Here is a 13,694-nt window from a genome sequence, read left to right on the forward strand (position 1 = left end):
TTCTCGCGTTTCCCGTGAATTATAATAAAAAAAAAAAAAAAAAAAAAAGGAAGAAAGAATGAAGAAGAACATTATAACCCACTATTCAATAAAATAACTTTAAAAATACTTTGTTTATATATGCATGCATGCAAATCAACATTTATGGGTGAGTCTATGGCAATTTCAACTTATTTACTAGCCAATAAAGTTTAACTGTTTCTAAATCAGGCCCTGCATGTTAGTAGAAACAAAGCCAAAAGTCATCCAATTCCTTTTCTGTGACAACGCAGATTTAAATCTTTCATATTAGATTCTTTCTTGTAAAATACTTTCTATAAATTATCCCTAAAAGTAAAATACAATAAAATGTGGATTAGATTGTCATGTGGTTTAAACTCCTCTAAGAAATCTTGAGTAAAAAATTTATCTGTGTAAAATTATAAACATCTAAAGGAAATAGCCAGAAATAATGCTGAGAGGATAAAAATGATAAATGATGAAAATGATGCTGTCTGTAGTGGGGGGAAAAGTAAGAGAAGAAACAGCCTGAGACCTAGCCTTGGGTTTAACTTCTTAGGGGCTACCCATCCCTTCACAACCATGATGCCAGATATTTCATGACTTTCTTGGTACACTGGACATGTCATGGGTCTCAAGGCACCCAATCCTGTGACACTCCACTGGGCACATATATACAGCCAGGTTTACTTTAGGAAACAGAAAGATAAAGCACTCCTGAGTAGTTATAGGTGCCCAGAACAAGGAGCTCGAGGGCCCATGAAGGAAAAGTGAAGAAGTGACTTTCCAAAGGGAAGAGAGGAGGTAGAAGGCAGGTGGAAAAAGAAAGGGTCTTCAAGAGCTTGGTTGCACAGAGAGGGAGGGAGAGTGACACAGAGCAAGCTTTAGTAATAGATATTCCTTGTGTCCACAGAAGGGCAGGGAAGCCACAAAGTCATATCCACCACATATTAGCTACGTAACTCTGAGCTATTATTTAACTTCTTTAGCTTCAATTTCCTTGTAAAACTGGGATGATAGTAACAACTTCATAGAGTCTACATAAGGATTAATGTGACACTCCAGAAAAAGGCCCTTGCACAGAGTCTGATAGAAATAGTTGCTCAGTAAATTTTCAGTATTGTCCATATGTCCTTAACATTATTATAACTATTTTTAAAACTAGGAAATAAAATAGAAATTATGAGTGACTTTTTTCCCCAGTGAAGTAACATATCAAACTTTAGTAATTTGCAATGAATATCAGAATCTATCCTGGGAGCCTAACTATCCCATTTAAGTAAAAACAACATAATGTTGAAAAGTCTCCCTGCAGAAGTGCAGTATCATCTGTTCAATGACCCACAGCAGTTTTATTTTGAAGCTCTAGTCATCCTTTATATTAGAATATTTAATAATATGTTTTTTAAATATTTAGACCATAACATAGCACTCAAGTTCTAACACAAGTAAAAGTCTTAAGAAAGTCAGTAATTTGAATAATCTAATTATAAAAGGATTATAATCTAAGATACTCAAATGATTGATACAAAGGATCTTATGACTTGCGTTATTTGCATAGTTTTCCAAATTTTCCCTTCCAGGTTAAGATTTTGGTCATTATCATCTGCTTGGCATATTTCATCTACCTTCTTCAGTGGCTGCATTTCCAGTCAGTGGAAAACCAGGTCCTGGGACATATTCAGGAATTACAGATACTTCATATTTTGTGTCTGGAGTCAGGTTCTCCAGCGTTCTCCTCCTCTGATTGGCAGGGGTAGTAACTTCTTTGCTTTCTCCACCAGCAACAGGTCTATATATAACTCGATACCTTAAAACTTTCCCTGGAGCTTGAGTCCAGGTAATTTTAAAACTGTCTGTAGTCTCATCTGTCACCTTTAGATTTCGAGGGGCTCCTTTTACTGAAATAAAAACATACATACACTCAAAAATAAGTTGGCCTTCTCCCTGCATCTCTCTCTTTCATGCATGCATGCACCCTACCATGATTTTTTTAAAAAAATAATAAATTAAATGATTTTATACAAAAATTATAAAAACTAGCTTTTGGTTGTTAAATTATAACAATTCTCTAAACAAATCCATGAGCAGTTTTTTGACAAACATCTCAGGCACCAAATGCATTTGGCCAGATTAACTAGATTTTGAAACATCAGATAAATATAATATCCACAATATTCAGCAAGAAACTGAGTACCATTAATAATATTTTAATCAAATAAAAATGTTTATGATAGTAACCTTTTAAAATTACAAATATTTTCTTAAGTGACAAATTTATATTTTTATGAAATTTAATAATATTTTTATAAAATTCAATAATAAAAACAATTCGTTTCTTCAATACAAGTAACTCTTACTACATTTTTTTCAGAAAAGTAGGAAAATAATGTTTATGACCAAAAATAATGTTTAATGACCAAGTCTACCATATTGATCCTTTTGACTCAACTATCCAGGTATTCTCGAAATTAACTTTTTTACCTCTATAATCATTTGACTTGGAGAATAAGTGAACCATACATGTGACAGAATGAGCACATGAAAGATACTTCATAAATGATAGATCTTAATCTTGAATGTGGATAACACTCACAGACTCACAATCTTAAAGAACAATTTCTTAGGGGCCAGCAAGTGGCATGGTGCTAAAGGTGCTGGATTTCCACATGACCAACCACAGTTCAAGTCCCAGACCTGGTGATTTGCTTTCTTACTTTTCCCCCCTCTCTCTCTTTCTCTCTTGCTAATCAAACTGGAAAATAATCATGATAACAAATAAAGTTCAATAAAATAAGTCTTTTTTTAAAAAGAATAATTTAATTCTAAATGAAACAGCATCACAAACATCAGCTTTGTGTTTACTAAGCATGTGTAAATGATCTAATTGTCCAAGGACTCAGACTGTACACATGAACAACACACCCAAGAAAGGTGAACTGAAGGTGATAATGGTCTCAGTTCACTGGGTAAATCTATAGTGAAGCATGCCTGCATATATGCCACTAACAATAGGACTGGAAGGCATAAAAGCATGACCAGCAGCTGTGGGCACCAGAGATGGTTTGGAAGCAGGGCAGGAAATAGGGGGGTGAAAGGAAGGGGCGGCCAAGGGGAAAAAAATTATTAATTCATTCATTAAAGAAAAAGAAACGTTTTAAAATAAAACAAATATTAAACACATTAAATATTCAAAACATTAATAAATCACCCCAAAAAGAAAGGAAGGAAGTGTATCTCTCCCAAAAAGAAAGAAATGGTAGTTGGCAGATTACATCCATGATTCATTTTGTATGGCAAGGAAGAAGACTCAACTAGTCAGAATAAATGAAGCAGATAGACTGAAGGGTTTGATTCTTAGTTCTGAGCCTTCGTAGATGTATAGTTTGGGGCTTCAGATTACCCACCAGTAAAACATCACTGTCACAGCGTTACTGAACAGGCTAATCAAGATAACCCAGGGAAAACATTCAGCATAGCACCTGACACAGAGCAGGGGCTCAGCCACTATTAGCTTAATGAAAGTGTTGAATCAGAAGCCTCTTTATTGACTAAATGAAGTTTAAAGCCCAAATTTTACTTAAAACAATAGAATTGGAAAGACATTATAAATTTTACTTAAAACAATAGAATTGGAAAGACATTATAAAACTATTATTGTGGCCCATTGGCCAAAAACGAAAGTGTGTACGAACATAATGCACTTTACTCAAAAACCCTTTTTTTTTTTTTGGAGAGGTTTTCACTGTAGGGCGCGTGCACTCGCCAGACAGACAGAGAGAGACATAGAGACAGAAAGCGAGAAATCACCCCCCAGGGGGGATGGTCACGCCGCAATCCCTTCTCCTCCATTCTCCTCCCGGGATCTTGGGCACACACGCACATGAGCCCGGGCATGAGTTTTAAGCCACCGGGTCCAGGACACGAACCGCGGTCGACTACGTGGGAGTCCAGCAACACAGCCATTACGCTAACTGCTGGTTCCTCAAAAACCCTTTAAACTTGAGTTTCTCCATAAATATACTCCTTACTTCCATCCCAAAGTGCTGGGGGAAAAGAGGAGCCAGGCTCATCAAGTAGTGGTATAAGCATTAAAGGAAGTCATAGAAAATCAAGAATATATAAGCAATGGCATCTAAGTTATGTGATCACAAAAATCATAAAAAGACACCTTATGTCATTTAGTTTATCAACTGATCTTTAAGAACAAATATACCTAAGTCATGCACAAAAGAAAAACATGAATCTTAATTAAAAATATTTTCAGAGAAAAAATAGTCTCTACCTTTTTTTTTTTTAAGAGAAATTTTTGCTATAGGACACATGCATTTGCCAGAGAGACAGAAAGTGTGAAATCAGCCCCCAGGGGGGATGACTATGCCACAATCCCTTCTCTTCCATTCTGCTCTCTGGATTTTGGGCACAGATGTACATGCCCCCGGCATGAGCTTTAAGCCGCCAGGTCTGGGACTTGAACTGTGGTCGACTACAAGGGAGTCCAGCGACATAATCATTACACCATCTGCCGGTCCCTAGTTTCTACCTTTTAACAGTAAGGTATGGCCATGCTCATTCCTATTACCAAACACCATTTTGTAACTATCTTAAATTCTTTATGCTGCTCTTTCAAGCTTTCCCTCCAATCTCCAGTCAGAACAAAGAAGAACAATTGAAATCTCTTATAATATTTACTAAGTTTATGTTAAAAAAGAAATTGCCTTTTCTTAGTTTTCTTCTAACCAGGTTAAGTTGGTGCCCTTTAAATGTCAAATACAGTGAATTGTGTCAGAAAGGATTACTCTGTCCAGTAAAAAGGGACATATCTAAACAAATACTCCTTAAAACATTAGTTAAAATTTGTACCCCCATGTTCATAGCAGCAATATTCATTATAGTTCAAAGATAAAAGCAGTTCAAATGTTCATCAACAGATGTATAGGTAAACAAAATATATACACAGACAAAGGAATATCATTAGCTTTAAGAAGAAAGGCAGTTCCGACACATGCTACCACACAGATGAATCTTGAGGATATTATACTAAGTAAAATAAGCCAGTCACAAGTATCAGACAATACAAATATGTATGTGGTACTTAGGTTAATTGAAGTTATAAAGATCAAATGTGGTTTTCAGGAGCAAGGGTTAAAAAGGAACTGGGCTTCATCATTTAATAGATACAGAGTTTTCATCCTGCAAATACGAGAGCTGGATGGTAATGATAATAGCTCAGCAAAAGGAATGTACTTCTTGCCACTCACGACAGTGAAATGATAAATTTCGTGTTATGTACACTTTACCACATTTTTTTTAGAAAAGAAAATTAGTAAAACAACAAAACCCTGGCTTTTGACAGGAAGTGGATGAATATGGAAGATTTACTGCTGAGTAAAGCAAGTCAGGCTATGAAGGAGAGGCATTGCATGTCCCCACTTAATATATACCGAGTGTCTGCACTCTGTGACTGAAACTAATTGACTAAAGCATATAGAAACATAGTTAATAGATGTAAATACCAGATATAGTGAGTGTGAAGAAGGAGGATCTGAGGAAGGACATTTGGAAGAAAAATAGGGAGGCAGAGCATTAATGGCGCAAAGAAATGTGGTATTATCTGTTGAAGATATTTTGTAGTTTTATCAACTGTACTAGGGAGAAATGTTCACTTGTTGAAATATCCATCTTGTAAGCCAAATAATAATGTGATTGAATGTATAAAAGAAAATAAATTTTTTTTAAAAAGTAAATTAGATAGTACATATATGCAATCAGCTCATAAGTAAGGGAAAGCTATTTCAGAAATATTTAAAACACAGTGATTCCTGAAATGTTGGAAAGAAAAAGATAGATAAGCAGTATGTCAAAATTAATTCCATAATTATTCATGGTTCTCTATGTCTTTTAGCCTCAAATTCATCAAAATAAATCTAAGGGTTGTTTTTTTATTCTTTAAATTGTATTCTCTTTATAAACTTTTTTCTCTTTAAAGTTTTTCTCTTTTCACAAATATCTATTTTAAAGATGCCAAACTTATGAAGGGACTCACAATTCTGAACCATATAGCAGATGGTTATTTTAAACTATAACTTTTTTTCTCTTTTTTTTTTTTTTTGAGAGGTTTTTGCTATAGTTATAGTGCGCATGTGCTCGCCAGAGAGACAGAGAGATAGAAAGCGAGAAATCACCCCCCGGGGGGATGGCCACACCGCAATCCCTTCTCCTCCATTCTCCTCTCGGGATCTTGGGCACACACACACACGCACCTGGCATGAGTTTTAAGCCACCAGGTCTGGGACTCGAACTGCGGTTGACTACGTGGGAGTCCAGCGACATAGCCATTACGCTAACTGCTGGTCCCTTAAACTATAACTTTGTTCAACAACAAATTACTAGATTCTTGAAAAGCAATGGCAGAAACCCTGTTGTACCTTCTGCGGTGGTCTCCTCTCCAGATAAGGGAATGCTGAAGCCATCTTCATACTCCGCAGTCACGTTAACCAAGTAGAGGGTCTCTGGCTTTAGGTTATTGAGAACAACACTGGTGCTTGATGCTGGCTCCACCACGGTGACCTCATCGTCCCCAGTGGCCTCCTTGTAGGTGATGTGGTATGAATAAACATTTTCTCCAGCAGGAGACCAGTTGGTTTGGAAACTGTAAGAAGTCACGTTGGAAAAACGAATATCCCTTGGAGGCACATAAGCTATTAAAAAAATAAAAATGTTTAAAGACATAGTTAAAATTTTCTAAATCTATATAACAAAAATAGGCCTAATTTCTGCATGTTTCTGAAACTTATATTCATTTGGAAGAATGAAGGTCATTTAGACAAATGTGCTGAGTATATCATGGAAAGAAGACTTTTCACATACACCCCTAAGAGGAAGTCCTGATTATTTGCCTGGAGCACCTATAATGCCGTGTTATGCTATTTAAATGATTATTTAAAATTGAGTTTACATTTTGAGATTTTAAAGACAAACCATAATAGAATGACCCTGCCCACAACTGGAATACTTAAATAGTAGTAGACCTAAAATTAACCATCAAAATATTCTCATTCATCCCTAGTATACAGAAACTAACCTATAGGCTGACAGATATTTTAGAGTAAGAATTAAGAAAGCTTGCCTAAAAAAAAAAAATGCATTACACTAAGTCATAGGAAAAGATAATATTTAATACATCCTGTGTATTCTCAGGAGATATACAAATTAATTAACAAAAATGAACAGTATACAAGAATGCCAAATGAGTGAAATTAATAAGTGTTATAGTGCTAGAAGAGTTAAAAAATGCTTGATAAAAAATGATGGGATTTTTAACTGAATATTTAAAAACAGAATTAAGACATTGAAGAAAAGAGGAGAGGGAATTCCAGATGCAATGAATGATGCCCCCAAAAAGATTTAGGAAAAGGAATGCATAAAATCAAAGGTTCGGGACTATGTTCTACTCATCTAGATTCAAAGAATCTAGCTCAGTATTTAGCACCTAGTAGACACTCAGAATGTGATTTTCTAATTGCTTATGACAAATAGATGTGATCAAGCAAATTCCCCAACCTGCTAGAGAACCTGGGAGCAATAGGATCTCATGACTCTTATAGGTGAACAACGTTTTCACCAACAAATATATGATCCACACCTAAGAAAATGTGATCTTAGAGCTAAAAAATAAAAAAGTTCAATAGTTTGCAATAGCATGGGAAAGTTACTTTTTCCTCTCTATGAAAGGAACTGTAAATGCTTATTATTCATAATTTTTAAACCAATAATGTTTTCTTCATGAAGAGATAACTTTTACTCTACAGCATACACTAACCTTTTTTCTTTATAGCTGCCAATTCTTGCTCAATTCTAAGGCAGATGGACTGTGTGAGTTCAAAAGATATTCTCTGAAAAGCATCAAAATCTTCCACTGTGAACACATGGGTCTCAGCAGGAGGAGAAGCGATAGCTTCTAACTCTGAGCGAACAGCATCCTTCACACCAACAGCAAAGATTTCAACATCTGAATTCCTTAGTTTTATAGCAGGATCTCTGAAAGCATCTGATGATTTCCCATCAGTGATAAGAATCATAACCTTTGGTACGTTGCTTCTTGAACCCTTGCTAGGGACAAATATTTTTTCTCTGACATAAGTCATCGCTTTGCCAGTGTTCGTAGATCCTCCTCTGTAGGGGAAGGTGTTTATTGCTGTAATTATGTCTTCAACTTTGGTGAATTCTTTCAAAGTGAACTCAGTATGAGGATCCCGGCTGTACTGGACAAGACTTATCTGAACCCTGTTAGGTGAAATCTCAAAACTTTTCACAAGAACTTCCAAAAAGGCTCTAACTTTAACAAAGTTTGCAATTCCAATGCTATAGGAACCATCGACCAGAAACACAATATCAGCTTTTATATCCACACCACGTGAACATTCTGTGAAGAGAAGAAAAAGCCCATTAAACTTTAACAAAGATGAATGAATTGTTAAAATATTGGTATCTGACTTTCTTAGTAAGCATGCTTCTTTAAAAGAAAACTATTGCAAACACCTTGTTTAAAACTAAGCTTAAAATAGTAAGGCATCCTATCAAATGGATGGTCACATAGTCTAAACCCAATGATGCACCTCCCAACTTACCCACTTGAACTTTCATTGGCTGAGTCTTCTCCATGATTGAAATGGGTTCACTGGATGTCACTCCCTTCATGGCATAAACGCTGATCTGGTATTGTGTGTCTGCTAGGAGGTCACGAACACTGAGCGTGGTCGTCTGAGGTCCCACACTCAGAGCATGTTGTCGGCCTCCCGCAGCCATTGGTGTGAAGAGGACTTTGTAGCCAGTCACCGGGCTAGGAGATGCACTCCAGCTTAGCTTCATATATTTTGATGAGATTTCCGTGGCCATCAAATTTGAAGGAGGCTCAACAACTAAAAAGTAACAAGCAGACAGTGCTTAATAGCAGTGAAATATAACCCTATGAGTTAGATCTTTAGGTTGGAACCTTCGATTCTCCTTTTTCAAATTAATCACGGACTCATCAGGAAGACTTACCTGACACTCCCCCAAACCCCACTTTCACCTGTTCCTAACAAACCCAAAGTGATTATACGCCTGATTTTTTGTCAGATTGCTAAGAAGTTGAAGGAAAAAGAAAGTCTTTGGAGAAAATAAATGATATGTCACCTGATGCCTATTTCTTCTCAGAACCCAAGATTTCTTTAGTTTTGGTATTTCCCTCATTACCTTTATGCTCAAGTACCAAACTAGGCACTCAATAGATATTTGTTCAATCAATGATTCTATCTATTCTTTAGAAAGTCATGTCCCTTTATAATATCATGAGAGTAAAACTGCAATCTTTAAAAGACACTTTATAATATACCAAGAAAAAGAGTTTAGCAGTTTCTAAATGATAGGGTCTTTTATGTTTAAACAATGTATTTCCATGTATTTCAAACTAAGAAAAAAACATTTAACTAGGGGCAAGCCCCATTGCCTAGTGGTTAGGGAGTCAGATCCCAGATGGCCAACTGCATGATTCAAAATCTGACACCAGCAGCTTGAAAAACACACTGACACATGTACATGCATGCTCAAAAACACAGCAAGGTGGAGAAGTGGAGAAGGGATTGAAGTATGACCACACCTCACTGGGGGGTTCTTTATCCCTCCCTTTCTCTGTCTCTCTGTCTCTCTGGCAAGTGAGAGAAAAACCATCTGACAAAATTTTTTAAATAATTCTCCTGTGTTAATAGTACCACAAAATAGGGACCAGCAGTTAGCGTAATGGCTATGTCGCTGGACTCCCACGTAGTCGACCGCGGTTCGCGTCCCAGACCAGGTGGCTTAAAACTCACGCCAGGCGCGTGTGCATGCGTGCCCAAGATCCCGAAAGGAGACTGGAGGAGCAGAGATTGTGGAGTGGCCATCCCCCCTGGGGGGTGATTTCTCACTTTCTGTCTCTCTGTCTCTCTCTGTCTGGCGAGTGCACGCGCCCTATAGCAAAAACCTCTCAAAAAAAAAAAAAATAGTACCACAAAATAGAAGTGAATTAATGGCTTATAATATAAATATTAACACATATATATCTATAAAACATTGTAATGTTTTATAACTCAATATTTTAAGAAATTTCTAACAAATATACAATATTCTAAATGTGTCAATAGAATAACTCTCAGAGATATGGTTCTATACTTTTACATGGTCAACCGTATTTATATTCTCACATGGCCAACCATAGTTCAAGTCTCAGGATAGTGGCTTTCTTTATCATTTTCCCTTCTTTTCTCTCTGTCTCTCTCTGATCAAATTTTAAAAATAATGATAGTAACAGATAAAATTAAATAAATAAAATTACTTAACTTTTTTCAGTAAGAAGGAGAAGAGAAACAACAGATGCACAGCTGTACCCAGTGAAGAATTAAAATGTTTTAAAAGATTGAGTACAGAGAGGAGATCAGAGAAAAGTGGAAGTGAGGGAAATGAATTTTATAATAAAACAGAGCAAAAATGACAGACATTAGGCAATGAAACAAAAAGATTTAGAGCCCATGAAGTAATGAGAAGTTTGGAGACAAAATTAGGGCCAATGTGCAGTGCCAAAATACTTGGGGCTTGGAGATTAAAATGTTCATATGAGCCAGCCAGTGGCCTGGCGGTTAAGGTGGCTGGATCTCACATGGCCAATCGCAAGGTTCAAGTCCCAGACCTGACAGTTTGAAAGACACACCAAGCACATGTGCGCGGATACGCAGAATCCCAAAGGGAGGAGAAATAAAGGAGAAGGGCCTGTGATGTGATCATGTTCCATGGGATGTGCTTTCTCTCTTTCTCTCTCTCCCTCTCATCTCTCTTTTTGTCTTTCCAGCAAGTGTACTCACCTTCTGACAAAGATTTTTTTTTAAGTCTGTGTGATTACAGATGTACTACAGCTATTTAGAACTTACGTTTAATCGCTTGCAGACTCTAAGGCTGAAAAGATAACAATTATGGGAAAATAAAAGACTTGAACTGTTTCTTATAAAATTTAAAAAAGATATGTATGAAATATATTTTGACATGTATTTTCTTTCTCCTATGTATTTAGAAAAACTAACTAATAGAAATGGGAAATTTTTCCAGATGTGGGAGGATCATACTGACTGATCTTTGAAATATTCTTAAGATTTTTGAAACTATTATGCAAAGAAGCACCCTTGACTAGCCAGTTAATAGAAACGGTACTGTTATTTTAAGTTGTAGAGTGCTAAATTAAATGTCTTTCCAGTGTGCCATACTTAAGTCAGAGTGTAAGATAATTAAAGCGAGTATCAGAATAGCATGATTACATGTAATCATTGTGCACAAACAGGTCTTAAAGAAAAGAGCAAATCAGGAGCCAGGTGGTGGCATAATGGGAACACAACTGGATCCACGAGGGCAGGTCTTGGATTCCCATGTCAGGACCTCCCTGTGTAGGCCGAACACACACGCGTGTGCCCATGACCTGGGCTAACTGAGCCTGGGAGTGGACTGCAGAATCTGAACCCTGCGCAGGGTGCTTCTCTCCCTTTTTTTCTCTCTCTGAAGAAATTAATAAACTTTTTTTAAAAAGGGGAAAAAAAAGAGTTCTGAACTGATTAACAGAGCTAGATCCCACATGGCTAACTGCTCAAGTCCCAGCACTGGTAGCTGGAAGAGCATGTTTATATGTGTTTGTGCACCCAAGCTCCTCATGAGATGGAGAGATGGAGGCGAGGAGGTTGTGGTGTGACCACACCCTGTTGGGGAGTGCTTTTTCCCTTTCTCTGTCTCTCTATCTTTAAAAGCAGAAGCATGTATTCTCTGGCAATTAAAAATGAAAGGACAAATCAAATCAAACGTGTCTAAAAGGCGCCAGCAGGTGGCATGTGTTAAGGTGTTGGACTCCCACGTGGCTGACCGTGGTTTGCATCTCAGACCTGGCCACTTGCTTTCTTACTTTCTGTCTCTCTCTCGGGTCAAATTAAAAAATAATAATAATTTTGAATGAAAATTTAAAAAGAAAAACTTGTCTGAAAAAGATTTTAAGAACTTTACAAAGAGGACCAGCAGTTGTTGTAATGGCGATGTCACTGGACTCCCATGTAGTTGACCCGGCGGCTTAAACTCCCACTGGGCACGTGTGCATGCATGCCCAAGATCCCAAGAGGAGAATGAAGAAGAAGGGATTGTGGCATGGCCATTCCTTTGGGGGATGATTTCTCACTTTCTGTCTCTCTGTCTCTCTCTATCTTTCTGGCGAGTACATACGCCCTATAGCAAAAACCTCTCCAAAAAAAAAAAAAAAGGACTTTACAAAGATATATCTTACTAAATGTTCCTCTGGGGTAAAACAATACAAATGATATTAATAATTGAGTTACTAAAAAAATACAAATGGAGTATTACATTGGAGAGTCACTGGAGGATACATTTAAGTAAATATGTCTACTTTTAGGGTACTTGTAAAGCTACACATGCCGTCAGATAATGGAAAAAGCTAACATGTGGGGAACACTCAGCAAACAATCTACTCACCTTCCTCTCCACTAACCAATTCACCAAGCTGTTCATCAACACCTGAGCACACCTGGGAGATGATCTCATTCTGAATATCTACAATCGCATCAAAGTTGGCCACATTGAAAACATGGCTCAGTGAAGGTGTGGAGGCAATTTGTTTGAGTTCCTTTGCATCTGCAGCTTTAATGCCTTAAAAACAAAAGGACAAGAATACATCAAAATGGGAAATGAGCCAACTTGGAGAAGTTCTTTGCTTTCTCCATCTTTCACAACCAAAGACATCTTCAAATCCTCATTAAGTCATACACCAGAATTGCTTTGCTTCAAAACGAATGTGCAACTGTTCAGATGACAAAGACATTTTATAATTTCATATAAAGTGGCCAGCCAAAGACGAAAACGGATGGTTAGTAAAACAGAGCGGGCTCTCATCCCAACCATGCCATCATCTGTGTCTGCCATCTGCAAAGATAATACTTTCTTCTTCCAGAGTCCTGAATGAACTAGAGCCCTCTGAATTCTTCAAGTATTACATAATATAGGAAACACATTAAAAAAACACTTAATGATAATACAAGGAGGACCTTTATTAGAATGATTGGCCCAGAATTCTTTGAAAAGTAGAAGATTGGCAAAGAATGGGAATACCACCTCACTTAATGCATATGCTAACAGAGTCACATGAGAAGAGATAAGTAGGATTTCAATCAGAAATCAATTTAATCAACACTGGAAAATGTAGTAAACATCTATAGTAACATCCTTCCTTGAGGAATCAATCCTTCATTTTCCTAAGCAGTAAGTACATTAAAGTAGTTCTAAAAAGAAAATAATTAACCAAACTTAACCTACCCAAAGAGAAAACTTCAACCCCAATATTACGAAGCTCTCTTGCTGGAATTTCCACTTCATCCTGGGATTTTCCATCCGTAATAATAATTGCCACTTTAGGAAAACCAACTCTTGCTCCAGCAGATTCCGTGAAAGTATTTTTAACTAAGTAATCAATGGCATCCCCTAAAGAGAAAAAGAAAAACATTCGATCACTCTGTACTAAATAACTTGGCCAAAGTCATAGTGATTAATGTTAGTGATAAATTTCAAAATTATTTAGGACATAATTGTGTAATGCTTAATTTCTTTCCAAAACAGATATTTCATTTATTTTAAATAAT

The 13,694-nt window shown here is 36.8% G+C and overlaps 1 protein-coding gene across 1 annotated transcript in view; it reads right to left on the bottom strand.

Annotated features, from left to right (window-relative positions):
• Window positions 1-13,694, bottom strand: part of COL12A1 (collagen type XII alpha 1 chain) — a 136,094-nt gene that overhangs the window by 105,785 nt on the left and 16,615 nt on the right. Inside the window, exons 7-12 of the mRNA XM_027768180.1 lie at window positions 13,372-13,536; window positions 12,535-12,708; window positions 8,631-8,921; window positions 7,823-8,425; window positions 6,429-6,701; window positions 1,629-1,901 (exon numbers count right to left, since the gene is read on the bottom strand). Coding sequence (XP_027623981.1) covers window positions 1,629-1,901; window positions 6,429-6,701; window positions 7,823-8,425; window positions 8,631-8,921; window positions 12,535-12,708; window positions 13,372-13,536 — 1,779 coding nt within the window. The remainder of the gene's footprint in view (window positions 1-1,628; window positions 1,902-6,428; window positions 6,702-7,822; window positions 8,426-8,630; window positions 8,922-12,534; window positions 12,709-13,371; window positions 13,537-13,694) is intronic.

This window comes from Tupaia chinensis, unplaced genomic scaffold (assembly GCF_000334495.1).
Source record: "Tupaia chinensis unplaced genomic scaffold, TupChi_1.0 Scaffold145685_1, whole genome shotgun sequence".
NCBI classification, from domain to species: Eukaryota; Metazoa; Chordata; class Mammalia; order Scandentia; family Tupaiidae; genus Tupaia; species Tupaia belangeri.